The sequence below is a fragment of the Macaca fascicularis genome, chromosome 2 (assembly GCF_037993035.2).
Source record: "Macaca fascicularis isolate 582-1 chromosome 2, T2T-MFA8v1.1".
NCBI lineage: Eukaryota > Metazoa > Chordata > Mammalia > Primates > Cercopithecidae > Macaca > Macaca fascicularis.
The window spans coordinates 151,199,252-151,217,810 of NC_088376.1; the positions used below are offsets into that span (position 1 = coordinate 151,199,252).

General features: G+C 55.8%; 1 protein-coding gene across 33 annotated transcripts in view; it reads right to left on the reverse strand.

Annotated features, from left to right (window-relative positions):
- Positions 1-393: 393 nt before the first annotated feature.
- The window catches only part of IQSEC1 (IQ motif and Sec7 domain ArfGEF 1), a 388,374-nt gene continuing 370,208 nt past the window's right edge, over positions 394-18,559 (reverse strand). For 11 of the 33 annotated variants that reach the window (XM_045384714.3, XM_045384713.3, XM_005547868.5 and 8 more), the window contains 6 exons: positions 16,894-17,019; positions 15,274-15,373; positions 12,866-13,027; positions 11,637-11,813; positions 5,992-6,041; positions 3,813-4,721 (listed from right to left, as the gene is read on the reverse strand). In XM_045384714.3, coding sequence (XP_045240649.1) covers positions 4,179-4,721; positions 5,992-6,041; positions 11,637-11,813; positions 12,866-13,027; positions 15,274-15,373; positions 16,894-17,019 — 1,158 coding nt within the window. In that variant the 3' untranslated portion in view covers positions 3,813-4,178. Of the gene's footprint in view, positions 4,722-5,991; positions 6,042-11,636; positions 11,814-12,865; positions 13,028-15,273; positions 15,374-16,893; positions 17,020-18,559 lie in introns of all 33 variants that reach the window. The other 22 variants (XM_074033018.1, XM_074033031.1, XM_074033029.1 and 19 more) reach the window with 5 other exon arrangements.

The window sequence follows — 18,559 nt, forward strand, 5'->3', positions numbered from 1 at the left end:
AGCTAGGCGCTGTGGTGGGTGCCTGTAGTCCCAGGTACTCGGGAGGCTGAGGTAGGAGAATGGCATGAACCCGGGAGGCGGAGCTTGCAGTGAGCTGAGATGGCACCACTGCACTCCAGCCTGGGTGACAGCGAGACTCCGTTTCAAAAAAATAAAAAAATAAATAAAAAAAAGAAAGTTGCTAGAAATTATAAATACCTTTGAAACCTTCAATTGGTTGTGATGTGTCCCTTTAAGTTTTGTATGAGTGTCCTCAAAGTCAAGTCAGTCCAATGTCTTCAAGGAAAGTGAGTGCCCAGAGTCATGACAAGGAATGGAGAAACTCATCAGCTGGAGATCTGGGTCTGGCCAACAGGGCAACTTCTGGACTTTTCAGAAAAACTGAGAATCCGAGAGTTTCAAAGGATTTATTTGATTTCCCCACATGATCACAACCATGGTTTTACATTGATAGAGTCTGTTACCACTGACAAACAGAATGCAGATGAACACAAACGCACTCCTTCCCTCCCACAGGTACACAGTGGGGGTGCCAGGTTTCTTGTGAGGGAGGTGTCCCTTGAAGTCTCTGAACAGTCTGGGGATTCAGGACCTGATTCTAATTGCTTAAAACAACTCAGAGGCAAAAGTTATCTCCCAAGAGGAGACGCATGCTGTGTGCAGTCTCAACGTGACTGCACACGGAAGGGCGACGCGGATGCGTCTGACTGGAGGGCAGGCCTCCTCCCACTTGTCCTGTGCTCAGCACCCCCACCTCACCCTGCTCAGTGTTGCAATGCTGCCTTGACTATTGTTGTTATATAAAATACAAATGCACTCGTTTCTCAGGCAGGAAGGGTGATGATATTTTACAAGGAGAACTGTAAGACTGTGCGTGCTTACCTGCGGGCACAGAGCTTCCCGTGGAGCTGAGTCAACGCCCAGCATTAGCTGTGAACATCTGCTATCTTTTCAGCTCATTGTTAAGAAAAACAAGAGGCTCGTGCTGCATGCAGTGTGTGAGGGAAACATCACTCTGCACTGGATGCTGAAGACGTTTTTAAGCAAGATGTGCACATCATATTAGGATGAACTTTATTTTTACATTGTTGTACAATTCATTGGTAAACTTAAAAAAATACAAATACATGATTTGATTGTTGTCCCAGGAAAGACTTTTGTCACATTGCCAGCTGTTTCCCTCAGCATCTCCTGCTCCTGTCAGCAATTCTGTATGTAACTACAATAGTTTGTGTGACTTGAGAAAGGTGTGCCGAGGGCGTCCTCACAGTGAGAAGGGACCAGGCAGACATCCTGGGGCCCTCAGCCTCCTTCTGCCTCCCCTCCTGTGGGATGTGATGACAGGACCCCGAAGCTATGGCAGTAACAGGTGGGGATCGAGAGGGGACAGTCCCATGAAAGACACACGGGGACACCAGCTCACTGGGAGCTTTCGCTTCCCAAACAAGATGTGGGCAGCATGACTCCAGCCTTCGTAATCCAACAATGTATCTTCCACAAACTTTTGATAAGCTTGCAAATAAAATAGGATGAAACCTCACTGGCCTGAAGGAGCACACAGTGTGGCTAGAAACCCCAGGAGGGGCTCAGTGGGCTCCAGCAGCTCCTTATGCAAGGCCCAGGCCTGCTGCCCAGCACAGCTCCAGGACACACCGAGGACAGTGCCAGAGGCTGGCAGCCCGAGGCTGTGGAGCTTGCAGGATGGCGATGGAGAGGGAGAGTTTCTGGAAAGCCCCTCCTGGGGTTTACTGTCTGTTCCTATTCATTAGTGCTGCCCTTCAGAAAGAGCAGTTCTATGCCAAATGGCCTGAATCTTTTCTGGAACAACCTAAAGGTTACAGTGAGACTGTCCCCTCGGCACAGAAGAGGGCGAGAAAAGCTGACATACTCAATATGTGATCGCTTTACTTCAACGATGTGTCTACGGTCACACCAATACATTTTGCAAATGTACAATCCGCAGAGTGCGGCCTCACAGCTGACACCGGATGACATGCAGCAGTTTAACGCTTCCAGGTCAGAACAACCTCCTCAAAACTGCGAGACAAAGAGTGCTTTAGGGAGCCTGGCTTTTAAAAAAGACCCAAGAATTGAGGAGTCGGGGACACCAGGGCGCTTCCCCCACAGCCTGGCCTGGACCCAATCACATGCTCCCATGCTGTTTCTTTCTGAGCAGACACCAAAGAAAGAAATGCCACACCGATGGGAGGACACAGGTGGGCAGGTTAAAGTCACACTTAATTTTAAAAAGGCTACACTCTAGATTGCTGTATTTGCTCTCTGTGGAGATTAACAAAGTGCTTGGTTTGCAGATTTGCTGGTACGGTGATCTCAATGATATGAGCGAGGGGAGGGATGTGAGGAGGGAAATCAGCAAAACCCTGGCCAGCCAGCCAAGGTGACACACAGCCAGAGGGGGCTCCCCTCTCCTCCTGCCGTCCGGCCACGGCTCACCACGCTGTCCACCGAGCACACGGCCCCACGGCCCGCAGAGTCAGGCGTGAGCTTCGCCCTTTCTGAAAGGGCCTCCGCCTGGACAGGCGCCGGGGGGCAGTCCTCGGGTCCCATGGCTTAGGAGCACAGCACTGACGGCTGCAGTGGCTCGAAAGGCTGAAACTACAAAGTATGGCCCGTGGGTGACTCGGGCACAGACCCGCCACGTGCAGCGTCTGGCCCGGGGAGCGCATGGTGTCACCACAACACAGAAGCGACAAGAGCACAGCTGAGAGTCATGTGATGCCCTGGCAGCTCACTGGACCATGGGAAGGCAGCGGGGGCTCCGCCGGGCACTCGTCGGCTGGGGTCACACGGGCCACGGTGATGACACAGGGGTTCTGCTAGCACATGGCTACATGGAATTACGATGATCACTGCTACCACTCAGAAAACAAAACAGGAAACACACACACCGCCCTGGGTTGCTAAACGCTAAAGTCAACCTTCAGGTTCGAGAGTGGTTCCTGGTGAAAACACTCTCTGAGGGCTTCGGCCTGGTGTGGGTTGGAGGCGGGATGAGGAAGTTATGGTGTTGGGGAGACGAGGATGAGAGCTGGTCACTTTCATGTTGGAGATGAACACTTCTGCCGTGTATGGGTCCCCCTCTCGGAGGACTCTGAATGAGTGTGCATTAAATCATATGCGCGTAAAAGAAACATGGATCATGGAGATTCACAGTTATCGCAGCCATTAAAGTGTCTAAGAATCTGTGTAACCAATGTCCTAAGACAACCAGCTCGTAACCAGCTGTCCTGAGTTGCTACTGTAGAGTGTACTGCAGTTTAGCTATTTGCTTACCTGAAATAACACAGCATTATAATACTATTTATGATAGTATTCTGTTAATAAAATAAGGATTTATACAAAGCAATACTGGACTTTTTAAACAGTTAGATGCTATGTTACTTGGCACAGTTAGTAATGATTGTGTAAAGATTTTAGCCAGTCCTAGAGGGACTTCTTTGTATGAAAATATGAAGTATCTGAATTTGTTCCTAGCATTTAGGGTTTGGTCTACTGTCTCACACACCCAGCTAAGGTACTGTCTTCCTACTAGGTAAGTGGAGCTCCTTGTAAGGTGGGTATTGCTAATGTTGTGGACTGAAACGCCTGCCTTTCACACACAAGTACTACCTATACAGTATATATATATATATATTTATATATTTATATATTTATATTATATAAAGTTTACTTACGTATTTTCATCAACCATATCAGGTCTACTTAATTTTTTGCCCATTGTCAATAAAAGAGCAATAATGCAGCAAGTTTTGGGGTCTGTTTTGTCTCTGTTTTTGTATCTCATTTCTTCGTTTTCTAGGTTGGGTTTTCACAGGCATGTAAATTAGGGCACAGGGAGCTGAGAGCTGGAGTGGGGGAGGCAGTTCAACATCTACTTGGCTGGCGGCACCGTTTCAAGGCTGATGGTGTCTGAGGCCCACCCATCCCTCAGACTGAGGTGAGCGGAGCTCGGGGTGCCAACACTAAATTAAATCTGGACCTTTCTTCCACACAACACCAGCCCTATGGGCTCCTGGGGCTCCAGTTGGGCCGTGAGGGGAAGAGGGGAGAGATGGCAACAGAAGTGCCCCGGGTTTGGTGTGCGGCTGGCGACCCCCGGGCGTGCCCTGTGTGGTGTGCAGCTGTTTCAGGGAACCTGGGACACCTGCCCAGGCTGTCTACACAATTGTGCTGATGCCGCTGGGTTTGGCCTTGCTGCTGGTGGGGGGCGGCGGGGCAGGGGGCTGCCCGTGGTGGTGCGCTGTGTGCCCCATGTGGGCCGCGGACAGCGGCGGGTGGCCGTGGGCGTGGGCCCCGTAGGCTGGGTGCCCCCCGTGGGGGCCGTGGTGGTACTGGTGTGCGTGCTGGATGTGCTGGGGCGGGTGGTGGTGGTGGTGGTGGTGGTAGGGGGGTGGGTTCTGCTGCATGTGGCAGTACTGGGTGTGATGCCCATGCACAGGGGCCTGCGGCAGCCCCTCTGGGGGCCCCAGGTGGTGGCCAGCCACGGAGTGCTGCAGGTGGGGCAGGACCACCGGTGGGTGAGAGGGTGGCGGGGCTGGGGCTGAGGGCAGGTGGGCCTGGGGAGGGGGCTTCCCTCTCTTGCTCCCGAATAAGGAGCCCAGGAGGGAAGATGAGTTGGGCATAGTCTGGTGTGGGCGAGATGGACACTCTCGTGTTGATGTAGCTCTCCGGCGCATGTGAGGACTGCTAATGATGGACCCCTAAAAAGGAAATTCATAGAAATCAAAATTAAAAGATCTTCAAGCACTTAGGTCAGAATGTTTTTTTTTTTTTTTTTTTTTTTAAATGTAAAAATTCACCCACTGACTGCTAAGCTTTAGTTCAACTTGCTGGCCAGAGGGTGGGGCTGAGTGAAGCTGGACTGGGCCCCACCTCCTCTCACTACAGTGCAGGGCAGTTGGGGGTGACTGGCCTTGACCAAAGTCGGGGGTGAGGGCAGGGGAGGGGCCCGCCTCTCTGACTGCCGCAGCAGAAGTAGGACTTCCAGTCTCATTCTGACAAGTACTTTGGCCCTGGCAGCAGCCTGAGGTTTCAGATCGGAACCCCTGGGTTGGGATGTCTGTGCGCTGTGTGTGGCAAGTGCAGAGGGGCTGGTGTGCCTGGAAGAGGAGCTCTGCTCCTGCTGAAACAGGGCCCTCAGCTCTCCTGCTCCGCCCATGTGGGTCCTGAGGTCTCGGGGGAGGTGGTGACAGGGACAGGTGGGGCTCAGAAACCTTGTCCTCTGGGGGAATGGGCTGCCTAAGCATTTCACTGCAGCTGCCTACTGCAAACCAAACAAGGAAAAAGAAGGAAACAGAAAAAGATCTGCAAGCTGAGGTAGAGATGTGAACAGTAACACAGAGATGGCCGGAGGATGAGTGAAATATCATGAAATCCACACTGAATTTCTCTTTCTCTCAAGACACTCCTCCTCCCACAAGCTAAGCAATTCCATGGTGTCCTGCCGCAGACACACAGCAATCAAACTCCAAGAAGAAAGCGATGGGGATGGGTGGGCGTGGAAGTCAAGGGTTCAGCAAAAACATCCAACAGCAAGTGTGGAGGATGAGTGGGAGCCGGGTGGCCCGGGCGGGGGTGCCAGAAGCTGGGGATGGTCAACCATGCTCAGGGACCACAGGTGATGGGGTTAAGCAGAAACCAAAACACAAAATTCAGAACCACCCCCACTGTTCAGTCCAAAACAAGCGGTGAGAGGCATGGATATTTCTAGGCACACAGGAGAAGCTGACATGCACAGGGTCCCAGGCAGGCAGGGAGGGAGCGGGTGTCTGCATCTCTGTGCAGCAGGGGAAGGAAGAGCAAAAAAACCAAAACAAAAACAAAAACAAAAAACCAAAAAAACCAAAACCAAAAAAAAAAAAAAAAACCCAAAAAACAAACAAACCAAAAAAACCAGGACAACAGATATGAACCGAGGACTGGGGAAGGCGACACAGGACAGCCAGCTGGACGGAGGCGCTTCCTACTTACTTCCACATTGCTCTCTAGCGATCCCGCACTGCTGCGACGCCCTCGCTTCCCTGCCCAGAACATGCAATACCAGAAGTTAGACGCGGACATGAGGCTGGGGGCGCTGCCTGCCTGGCGCCACGCTGCTGCCACGGAGCCTGCACCCCTGCTGGGAGTAGGCACAGGTGCCGGGCCCACCTGCCCGCAGGAGCCAGGTGTGAGGGGTCGGAGGAGGGGCTCAGTGGGGAAGCCAGCAGCAGTGCAGGAATGAATTTTCAAAATAAAGTTTTTGAAAAGCAAAAAAAAAAAAATTTTTTTTTTTTTTTTTTCAAACCAGCCCCTATTTTATACTCCTTCTCCTGGACCAGCGGTCTGTTGAGAGGGGCCCTGGGGCTGAGGCATGTGGACAGGTGGGCTCGATGCCTCCAACTCGTGTGTTCACCCCTGACTCGGGTGAATGGGGAGGGGCGAGGGCAGCTTCTCCATAGCCGCAAACAGCATGGCAGGTCCTGCATGCCCACCTTCAGTGACTGCCGTATATATGTGTATATCCGCACACACACATATATGCCCCCACCTCCTCGGCAGGACGAGCACTGAGGGTGAAGAGGAAACAACTTCATATCCCCGCTTCCTCCCGGCTGCCCGCAGGAGCTCAGTTTTGGTTTGTGCAGTGCCCTGGCCAGGGGCAGGAGACAGGGTTGGGGGCTGCTGGAAACCACCTTCCAGCTTGGGATTCCTCTGCTTGGCACCATTCCCCAAGGGGCCACAAAGCCTTCCCTAAGCCAGGAGGTCTCTGCCAGCATCTTCGTCGCGCCCCAGTGCAGGGCACACAGTAGGCACTCGGTGTGCGGGGTCCATCAAAGCAAGGCCGGGTCTTCCTCTTGGCTCCGGGTGCCTAGGGCCCAGCCCGGCCCCACCCAGCCTCCACAGTCCCTCCTGAGGATTTCTCCGTGGATTTTTGAGGAACACCAAGCCTGGAGCATGACAGGGGCCTGGCCTTAGGGGCCAGCCTGGGCTCTGGGAGTGGGGATGGGAAAAGGGAGGGAGAAACAGCCCTCCCCACTTGACATTCTTGAAGCTTCCATCTGGGCAGCATCGCCATGTGTTCAGCACCGCGCTGGACATGTCAACCCTATACGCGACACTGTGTCCGTGTCAGAGAGGGGGACGCTGAGGCCCAATTCTCACAGGCAGCAGGGTTCACACCCAGACCTTCGCACCCGGCCGCCTCTAAGGCTGGATAACTTGGCCACGCTGCCTTCAGAGCTGGACCCCAGGCCCGGTTGGGCCCAGGACCCTAGGAGAAGGAAGCAACTGCTGGGCCTCCCCACTGTGCCCCGTCCCCAGCCTCTGGGAAAGTTACTGCACCTCCCAGCTAGCCCAGGGCCACCAGCCAGTGACAGGTGGTGGGAGTGCTGTGGGCTTCGAGCCTCCCCGTGCCCTCTGAGTGTGCTGGGCTGTGCTTTGGCATGGCTTCAGCCTGGGCATCGCCACACAGACTCAGGGGAGTCCAGTCCCTCTGCCTTGCCTGCTGACCCCAAACCGGAGGCCCAGGTGGGAGCTGGGGTCAGCAGAAGGCCTTGAGTGGCTCTGGCTTGTGTGATGTGGCCCTCAGAGACCACTATGGGGAAAGGGCCACACAGCACATCAGGGCAAGAGGGCTTGACACCAGTTGCTGAGGACCTAGGACAGCCAAGTAGGACCCTGGCCCTAATTCTCAGCCAGAAGAAAGAGGAGGCTCACATTTCCTCATTTTTCAGCCAGTGTGGGAAGAGGGGCTGACCTTTCTTCCCTTCCTGCCCAACATAGTGGTCCAGGGACATGGAGCAAAGTAGAGTCCAGCCTCCCAGGACATGGCCTCCTTCCTCCACCCTCCTCTTGGGTGGCCACGGCCATCAGACACTCAGGACACTGTGGCGCCACGTGGAAATGTGGAGGGACAGAGCGCCACTGTCTCTAGGGTTTTCAAATCAGCTCTCTAGCCCACTCCTCTAAGGCCTGGGACTCCTCTGGCTGACTAAAAACCAGGGGCAGAGGGGAGATGGCCTCCCCTGCCTGTATCTGGCAACTCCTTTTGGCTAGCCTATAGCTTCTGACACGACCTGGGCCAGGCCTGAAGGCTGGGGTTGGGGGTCCACACAATGTCCCCACCTGGAGTTAAACACGGTCCTCCTTACCCTGCTCAACTTGGGCGAACACTTAGGAGTTCTTTACTTGGCTGTTTTGGAGTGATGCTGAATGCCTTACAATCCACTTTCTCAATGTCTCAGGTCAGCAAGAGATGCAGGGTGATCCCAGGGCTCCCTCTGTGCTGAATCCCAGAGCCCTGTGCTCACAGGTATACCCACAACCATAACTGCCCATAGCAATCCCTGCAGACATCCCATGCATACGCAGCCTCCCACACCTGCCCAGGTTTACAGGCTGATGAAGTCAGGCAGGCCAGAATAGTGGCTCACGCCACACGTGTGCGGATCAGGCCAAGCCAGCCCTGGGCAGGGTCTGGAGGGACTTGGAACCATTTTTCTTGAAGGGCTCCCAGGATGGTTCTTCACAACTTTTGCAGCTTCCTCAGAGTCAGGGCAGGACGTCACATGGCAGTACTCTCCTGCCCACCGGATACTCGTCCTGTGACCCTCAACAATGCTGCAGCCGAGCTGGTGGCCTTGCTCAGTGTCAATGACCACAACAGAAATGATAGCTACGCACACTTGGCCGGCGCTGCCTGAGCCAGGCACGCCTGAAAGGCTTTCCATGCGCTGACTCCCTCGCTGCAGCTGGGGAAACAGGCCCACAGGGTCTGAGAGCTAGAGAGGGCAGGCGGAGGTGGGGGATGAGCTCAGGCTGTCTGACTCTGGCATCTGCGTGCTGCACCATGTTCTCTGCTGGGCCTGACATGGTGGGGAGGGATGTGGCCAGGGCAAGAGGAAGCACCACCCTCTCTGGGCCCTGGCCCGCTTCACACATGGCAGCGGTGCTGCTCTGTCCACCCACCACTGCTGGCTGTCACTGCTCCTCTGGAACAGGACATGGAGACTGTTGCAGGCAGGTCCTCTCTGTAAGGACTCAGAGCTGGGCAGCTTGGCCAGGGAGGGGCAGGAGGGCCACTGGGGGCCGCTGGTCAATGTCCACCACCACTCGGTTGATCCCTGTTCCCACAGTCCTTGCTGGGTCCTTGGTCTCGGGTCAGCAGGGCTCTTGTGCCGCTGGAATGAGGACCGGGTGGGGAGTCTTGGCCCAAGGAAGACCAGGGCTGAGACACCAGGCAATGCACTGCGGTGTGGCCGGTGCTAGCCCCCTTCCCTCTAACCCTTGGCATGATAGAGGCTTCTGGAGGCTCCTGAGGATGGGTTCCTTCGGGCACCATCTACGGCTACTTCATCAGTCCCCTGGCTTCATGTCTGTGGTATGTCCTCTCCTGGATGGATATCAAGTGCAGACCTGGGACAGCTCTCTCAGGGTTTCCTGCTTTGGGAGCAGTGACGTGCCAACCATGGAGGGGACACTGTCCTGTGGGCCTGCCTCTTCCACAAGCTCATCGTGGTGTTTCGGGCTCAGTGCTGTGAGGGCTGTGGTGAGTGAGGTGGGGCCATGCTGCCGCTGGGGAGCTTACAGCCCCGACCTGGTCCAGAGCACGACATCTGACCTCTCCTGCTGCCAGCCCTGCCCCTCCCCAGGAAGGCTGCTAGCACCCGCCTGTTCCGATGGGAGATCACAGGTGGCCTGTCCCCAGCCTGGGGTCTCGGCAGCTGCCTGGACTCAAACCCTACCTCACTTCACCCCCAAACTTTTCTGGGTACGGGGGGGTCTCTGAGATCCGTTCCTGCTTTTGTTTCAATGGTAGGCCCAGGGCGGGGTCTCAGTCCCTATTGTCCTTCTGAGCTCAGAATTCCTAAATGACAACAGCAATCGTCACACTACATGAAAGCAGCTGGCCCTGGGCTCACCCCTCACATGAACGTGGGCCCGGCACGTGGCTGTCCGACCCCCAAGCTCTGTAGAGGGTGGACGGCTGGGGTCCTGACCTCTGGGCCCTGGGGTGGATGTGGCTCAAGGGCCTCGGTTCTGGCAGAACCGCTGCTGCCTGAGAGGGGCTGGACAGCTTCATCAGGGGAGGGAGAGGGCAGGGCCCGCCACACTGCACAAACTCAAACAGAGGTCCCGGCCCACAGCCTGCAGAGGCCCAAAGCAGTCCAGTGACATTTAGCTGTGCTTCACAAGGCCACTGGGAAAACCAGTGGTTCTCAACCAGGGGTGATTCTGCCCCCCAGGGGACACCTGGCAATTTCTGGAGACATCAGTGACTGTTATGACAGGGAAGATATTACCGGCAACCAGTAGTAGAGGCCAGGAATGAGGGTAAACATCTTGCCAAGCCCGGGATGGCCGCCCAGCAAGGAGTCACTTGGCCCAAAATGTCAATCAAGCCGAGGTTGAGAAGCCCTGGGTTCAACCCTCATGCTGGCAACTGGCAATGAATTTCTGATTTTTTTTACTATGGCAAATAATAATAATAATAATAATAATAATAATAATAATGACAAAACGAAAACAAAGGAAAAAATCCAACTTAAAAAAAAGGGCAGACTCCAAAGGGCCTGAGAGGGACTTAGCTGAGGGAGGCAAGGCTGCTGATGGGCAGGTGCAGGAGGGAGTCCTGAGGCGGGACAGGTGGGGCAGGCAACCCCAGGAAGGGGGTCTTCCCAAAAGAGGCACACCAGGCTCCTAGGGCAGACCTGTGCGAGACAAGCTGGGCCATTGCAGCCCCAGGCAGCCCCCGGGGACCCTTCCAGGAGAAGCTCACTGACTGGTGGACAGGCTGATGGGCTAAGGGTGGGTATGACACCCTCCTGTACACTCCTTGAGCAGCAACACAGGCTGCAGCGGCAAGAGCAGGCACCCATCGGCCGGCCCATGCCTCTTGTCTCTCCTGCTCCACGAGGGAGAGGCTAGGCCAAGGCTGCTGGCAAAAGCCCCCGAGCCTTGCTGCTCACAGTGCCCCACCCCCAGGAATGCAGGCGGTTTCAGGGGTGCTGCTTGCTTGGGGGTGAAACAGCTGGCAGCAAATTAAACACACACAGAAACAAAGAAACAATCACAACATCACAGTTCCCACCAGGGCTTTCCCGGACCCCGGAGCCAGCCCTGGCCGCTGCTCAATGGCCTCTGGGCTGGACGAGGCCCGGGTTTCCCAGGAGAGGAGGCCCCGCAGGGAAAGCAAGACCGGGGACAGTGGGCAAGGGGGCGCCAGACAGCTTAGAGGGTTCCGCGCAAGTTCATTCATCAGCATGAAGCACAGGGACGCGGCCACACAAAGAGCACGGGACACAGCCGCCGGCTCACTCCGGGCTAGAGCGACTTCCCAAATCAATAAACGAGTAAATAAAACCCCTGGAAGAAGAAAGGGAAAATGGGGATGACTTCCCCAGCTAATTCGTATACAACGCCTTTCTTTTTCACAATTTGGTCCTGTTTTCCTGTATCTTTTTGGGATGCCCTTTCCGTGCTGTCAGACGCTGCTCTGCTTTGGTGGAGGTCAGGGGAAATGCCACACTGGCCTCGCCGCAGGCCCCGCCCCGCGTGATGCATGCCCCGAATGCAGACGCCCTGCCTCGGTCTTGCATGCGCTGGGCTAGGAAGGTGGTTCTAGGCCAAGCTCTTACCAGCTTCCGAGAGGTCCCGCAGGGAGCTGCTGAGGGCACTGCGCTTGAGGCCCTCGCCGCTGGCGTAGCTGTCGTCTAGGCAGGCCCGGCTCAGAGTTCCATTGCCCGACTCCTTTTTGAGGCTGGAGCACTGGGACATGCTGGGCCGCACAACGCCTTTCTGCTTCTCAAGCTCCGCTGGAACAGAGAGGGTGAGTGGCCTGATGAGAGGAGCACAGCCTAGAGTGGGTGCGAGACGGGGCCTTCTGCTTGGAGCTAGCACTGTCCTGAGCCACCATCTGCCTTGAATGGGGAAGGGTTGTTTCTGGGAAAGAGAGTGTGATGGCCACCCTGGACAAAAGAGCAGAAAGGAGATCCCAGGAGGAAGGCTAGGGAGGCCAGAGGGCCTTGTGACCTGCAGGAATGACAGTCACCTTCCAGGCTTGGGGGTGGACAGGGAGGCACAGACTTGCCTAGGTCTGGGAGATGAGTAAGGATTAGCCAGGGCCTTCCACAGAGGGGGCAGCAGTAGGGAGTCCCATGTGCCTCCAGGGAGTAGACCTGCAGCCAAGGATGGCCTTGGCTGTGTGACCCATCAGTGGGTTGAGCCTGACGCAGAAGACGACGAGGTGCAGAAAGGCCAGCTGGGAACTCTGCAGGCTCTTGTGCACGGGGTGACCAGAGAGCCAGAGTCTTTTTTTTTGTTTGTTTGTTTGTTTTAGAAGGAGTCTCGCTCTGTCGCCCAGGTTGGAGTGCAGTGGCGCGATCTCGGCTCACTGCAAGCTCCGCCTCCCGGGTTCACGCGATTCTCCTGCCTCAGCCTCCCGAGTAGCTGGGACCACAGGCGCCCGCCACCACGCCCGGCTAATTTTTTGTATTTTTTAAGTAGAGACGGGGTTTCACCGTGTTAGCCAGGATGGCCTCGATCTCCTGACCTCGTGATCCACCCGTCTCGGCCTCCCAAAGTGCTGGGATTACAGGCTTGAGCCACCACACCCGGCTGAGAGCCAGAGTCTTTTGCTGGACATATGACAGGCAACAGGTAGGGCGGGTCCTGGATTGGACCCCCTCTGTGCCTCCTGCAGCCTGGGCACACAGACTGCCCCATCACGTGGCCATAGGGAAGGTCAGAAAAGACTGAGGGACATCTCATCTCTTTGGGCTCAGGAGAAGTCACTGCCCTGACATGGGGAGGCAAGTGCCAGTGGCCAGCAAGTTTCGGCCTTCTGTCCACAAGCCCTGGTACTCACACTCTATCCTGTGCTTCTCCATCTCTTGGACTTCCGCAATGGACTCCCGCAGGTCATCAGTGAATTTCTTCCGGTCTTGAGGGTTGGGGGCGTTGAAGTTTATTAACACTTTGATGTCTGCTCCGGGGACAGATGAAGTGAGCCGGATGCCATTGGGGTAGTCTGCAAAAGGGAACGAGAGGGGAGGAGGCCCACGGGTCTCAGTGTGTTCTCTGCAACCTTCTCTCTGGTCAGGAAACAATGGTAGGGCTGAGTTGTGCGTGAGCCTGGGATAAGTGCCCGGAGTCCAGCCTCAGCAGTGGCAGGTTGCAGGGGTACAGAGCAACCTCATCTCCCAACTTGGGAAAGATGGTCTGTGTTGCTCCACATGTGACTTGGGGACAAAAGTGGCCGAGCTCACGGGAGGCTGCTGGGGCCACCATTCTTCCCCAACCTTAAGGTGGTGGAGACCAGGCCCTTGACTTCCAGGTCCTTGGGCACTCTGCCAGGTGCTGAATCCTGGAGGAGGACAGAGGTTGCGTCCTGAGAAGGGTGGGGGTCTTCTCTAATCATTTCAGTTCTGGACAACAGTGAGGGCCATATTATCCCAAATGGCCTGTGGCCCACAACTCCCATGGGGTGCACTATGGGCACTCCACAGCCAAGGAACCCTGTGCCCAGACCTGCCTGGTGCCACCTCCTGGCTTTCAGGGTCCCTGGGGCTTTGATCTCTTGTCAGTGCTGCTCCTGCAGTGGGAGTCACTGACAAAGCATCAGCCACTGGATGCTTGAAGGTTCTTGGACCAAGCACTAATCCCACCTTGGCTCAGACCAGGTGGGCCAGGTGGACCTGCGGGCAGCTGAAGAGTGATCCTGTGTGCATATGTGTGCACATGTGTGTACATGCAGCCCATTACTGCCACATGGGAACATGTGCCTAGTGACGCCAAACCTTCTGATTTTTACAATATCTACATTTTGATGTGGAGACTGGTTCAGCAAATTTTTAAAAAATATGCAAACCATATAAAACATAACTGAGCTGGGCCTGCCTCCAAGGCTGCCAGTTTGAGATCCCTGGCATGACAGCATCTCCTACAGAAGCTGCAGGCTTAGCACTTGCCAGCACCCAGCGTCCAGGATCTAAGGCCAAGCCCTGGGACCACAGACATGATCCAGGTGCAGCCTCTGCCCTGACGGTCCACAGTGGTCCTGGCCCCCTGCTGGGAGCTTTGCTGCCAGGATCTCACTAAGTTCCCACCCCAGCCCTGGGGGGCAGGGGTCAATGACACCATCTCAGAGAGTGGGCTACTGCTGGTCAGGACAATGTGGGGATGGCACTGGTCTCCCCTGGGACCAAGGTAAGCCATGACTTGCAGCCTGCGATGGACAGGAATGGCAGGAGGTGGGGAGGCAGCCAGGGCAGGCACGCCGTGCTCCTTGTTGGGCACATGGGGAGCAGGGCATACAGGGAGTACAGGGGCTCCTGCCAGGCTGTTCCTGGTCCCACTGAAGATGGAAGGGGACAGACAGCCCCAGAGCTAGGCGCAAGGCCTGTGGTTTTGGATGGTCCAGCTGTGGGTCCCTGACACTATTCTAACCTGCAGATGGAAGGCTGATTAGACAGACAGTGACGCCTAGTTCTGAGAGGACAAGGGACCCCTACTGCTAAAGCAGGGACACTCAGCTTCTTTCCCTAGGACACTCCAGGTGGCCCCTTGCTCCCCAGCCCAGGAGGGCTGGCTCAGCCTCCAATAAGGAAGGGGCAAAGGAGGGGGAAGAGAAGCCGTGGAGAGCGAAAGGAGCAAGGTAAAATGGAAGCCAGTGGGGTGCTGCAGGTGTGAGCCCCTCAAACTCCCAGGCCCCCAGGCCTTACCCAGTGCCTTCCAGCAGGACATCAAAATTAACCCTTGCAAAGCACTGTGTTCCGGCAGCTATGATAGGGGCCCTGTCGCAGGCACTACTTTATGACCCAGGAAACAGAGGCCAGTGGGGTTGCAGAGCCAGGCCACACAGCAGTTGAGCCAGAGCTGGGATCTGACCTAGGCTGAGGGGCTCAGCTCTTCACTTCCATGGACACTCAGGGGTTGCTGTTGCCTGTGTCCTGGGCCATGTTTGCATATCACCTATACGATTTAATGTTTTTCTGTCAACATTTTATTTAAATAAATGTATTTCTGCCATAAATTTAAAAATCTTATCACTGCAAGAAGTGAAGTACCAGTAATTACATCAGGCTCAACTGACTGATGGGTCTGTTGAGGGTCTGTGCCCACTGCTCACCAGAGCTCCTAGCTGCAATCTGCTCTCTGGGGATAAAACAGGGGTGAGTGTAGAAGCCCCCACAGGGTTCTGTCCTCGAAGCAGCCAGGAGAAAGAGCGTAAGCTGGGACGTGCGCTCTTCTAGGCAGGCCCTGGGGCAGACTTACACTGGTTCTCGAAGAGCAGGACCTGCATGCCGTACAAGGAGAAGGACTGTCGGAAGCTGTATGTCACCGAGTTCTTCTTCTTCTGGAAGATCTTGGTGACCTGGAGGCAGCCAGAGACAGAGCTGAGCTGCAGTGCCTTGGCGGGCAGTGACTATGTGCAACCTCTGGCCAGAGGACCCTCCTGGAGTTCAAAGTCAGGAGGACAGGGACAAGCCCACGTTGGGGGAGGGCACGGCCTTCTACTCCAAGACTCGGACGACGGTTCCTGTCCCTGCAACCCCGATGCCATCTTGACTGGCAACAAAGTCCCACAACCTGGCACAGAGGCGGTAGGCACTTCACAGCACGGAGCCCCCTCAAGTGCCTTCTCACAGCCAGGTGAGGTGTACACACCTGAGGCTTGCTACCTTGAGGGGCAAGAATGGACAGGTGGCGCTCAGCAGTGCTGACCTTGAGAAGAAGCCATGGCTTCCTCTCTCGGGAACAGCTAGAGTGTGAAGCTATGCCTGGTGACGGCCCGCAGGGAGACTGGCCCCTGGGCTAGCGATGTGATCCCTGAACCCCTGCTGGCCCGCCACGGTCCTTGGCTGCTATCCTGGTCTGCAGTAAGGAAAGGAACTTTCCAGTGTGGCAGCCAAAGGCTGGGCTGGGAGGGGAGAGGGGAGCTCACACCTCCCCGGTCTCTAGGGCATGCCAAGCACCATGTAAGGGTCTTAGGTACAGGACCTCACTGGACCCCCGCCACCTTCTGAGAGATTCATCTTACAGAGGAGGAAACTGAGGCTCAGAGATGTGAAGGGATTCGCTCAAGGTCAGAAGTTCTTCATAAAGGATTTGAACCTACAGGTCTGATTTCAACATCAGTGGTCAGAGAAGGGTAGCCAGTCTTCATACCCAATCAAGAACATGGGCATCTTTGGCAAGAAAGCCCGTGGCATGGTATAGAAATCCAAAGGACAAACTCTCCCTTCTCTCCGCAGTTCTGCCCCCATCTGGCCAGCATCCATATCACCTTTTTTTCTGGCAAGAGCGCCCCAGTTTCCTTTTGGGGAAACCTCCAGCCCTTATTTCCTTCAGTCCATAGGTCTTGAGGGGACCAGCTCAGGGTTCCAGGAGGTGGGGCTTGGGACCCAGGTCTAGCCAATCAGAAAGCGCTGCACCTGCCTGGCCTGGAGTGGCTTAGGGAGGGATGTGCAGCAACAAGCACTAACTCTGCAACCTCTGCTCAGTCTAAGAAGAGAATTCTACAGTTGCTCAGCAGACAGGATCAGGTCTGAAGCTGCTGGGGCCACATTCCCTTCCTGGACAGAGCCTGCCTGAGGAAGGGGCCTGCCCGAGGAAGCGTCACACAAGGTACAGGTGCAGACAGCACACAGGAGTGCTGCTGACATTGGCTGAGGCTCTGGAAAGAGCTGGCACTAAAGCCAAAGATCCCCCTCTGGACCTGTACATGAGCCAATGAAGTCTGTCTCCACGTGCATCAGTGTGACAGACACCAGGCAGACCCTCCCTTCTGCACCCCCACATGCATGCACATCTCCCCCATGCAGAGAGCCAGACGCGGACCCTGGGCTCAGGCTTGAGGTCCCTGCTATGACACCTTGTGGGTGAGCCACATACCACCAGGAGGTCGTTGAACAGGAAGATTTCTCGCTGGTGTAGTCCGAGTTTCTGGGGCTTGTTTGGGTCTGGAACCTCAAAGAGCCGGCAGTAGCAGACCAACCGACGGTGGGGCAGAGAGAGCACCTGTGTGGGGAGAGGCTGTCCTGCCACGGCCGCCCAGCTCTCCTCCAGGAGCCCTGGGAGCCACAGTGGACAAGTCTAGCCCTTCAAGCTAGAAACCTGGCACGTGGGCCTTGAGTTCAAAAATGCCTTCCCTCACACACAGTGAAGAGCAGATGTGTCTTTTGGCTCATGGCAGTTTCCCATACACTGTTCTCAGGAGCCACTACTTAAAATCCCTTATGTCTGCTCTCCTGAAGCACTAGGGACGCACCCCTGCTTCTGCTGAGACCCCCCTTCCATTCTTTTGGGCAGGTACCAGGCTTCTTAAACTATCAAGCTCACCTGGGAGCCTCTGCCCAGATAGTGAGTCACATTTTGAGTCCCTGCAATGTGCTGGTCATACACATGAGGCCACTAAGCCCTGAAAAAGTCTTTACAGAGAGAATCTACTCTAGATGAGGAAACTGAGGCACAGAAGGTAAGTAATGACAAAACCAGGAAGTGGCAGAGCCAGGATCCAATTCCAGGTCCCAGGACTTTTCCCACTCTACCAAGCCTCCCTATAAAAGATACCTATTGTCCTGATGCCTGAAAATCCTGAGCCAGCAGCCAACACTCTGTGGCACCTGCCCTGGCGCTGTCCTCCACTCCCCACATCTGCCCTGAACATGTCCCTGACAGCTCACGCGAGCCCTCAACATGGTCATAGTTCCAGCTGCCCTTGAGGCCGGATGCCTCAGGGCGAGGGATGAGCCATCAGGGCTTGGCTCTGGGAGTGCCCAGGTTCATGCAGGATGGGGGAGACGGTCAAAGGGGTGGGATCCCCGGGATCACTGCCCTGAGGCCAGGGGCTTGACTCTGCCAGGTGTGCTCTAGGCCAGGGCTGCCTGAGTTTGGCACATCAGGGGGTTAAGATGAGGGGGGAAAATGTGGCCCAGCCTGGGGTGCTCAGATTGCAAAGGTGTGAAGGAGAGAGGATAGCAGGGTTGGGGAGCACAGGCTGGAGGTGGAAGGGGCCTGGTCTCTTGCAGGGGAAGCTGGGGAGGGTGAGGGCAGGCAGAGCTGCTTTCAGGACTGAGGGACAAGGCCAGTCCACAAGGAGGGTCATGGCAAGCGGCCTGGTCACCCTATGTGCATGTGCCCTGGGGCGTGTGGGCACACCACAAAGCTATGGGAGAGGATGGGTCCTGGGGGTGAGGAGGCGGGCACTAGGAGTGCCTGGGGCATGGGATGTGGGGGATAGAGCACAGAGCAGGGTCAGGTAGCGGACAGGGCAGGGCCTCAGAGGACGCACCGGGGTCTGTTTCAGATGCAGGGTCTGGGGGCTGGCCTCAACAGGGCACCGACAAGAGCCAGCAGGAGTCTCCCCTGACAGCACAGCCTCAGGGCCTGCAGAGATCTGAGGCTGGGGTAATTATGAACACCTGATTCCTCAGTGCCCCAGCAACAAACTCAAGCAGCCAGCAGTTGGGCTCTGGGAGCCTGGGGAGCCGGAGACTGGCTGATGCTGGACTTCCCTAGGGCAGTGGGCTACCCACAAAGGTAAAAGCAGAGAAATACT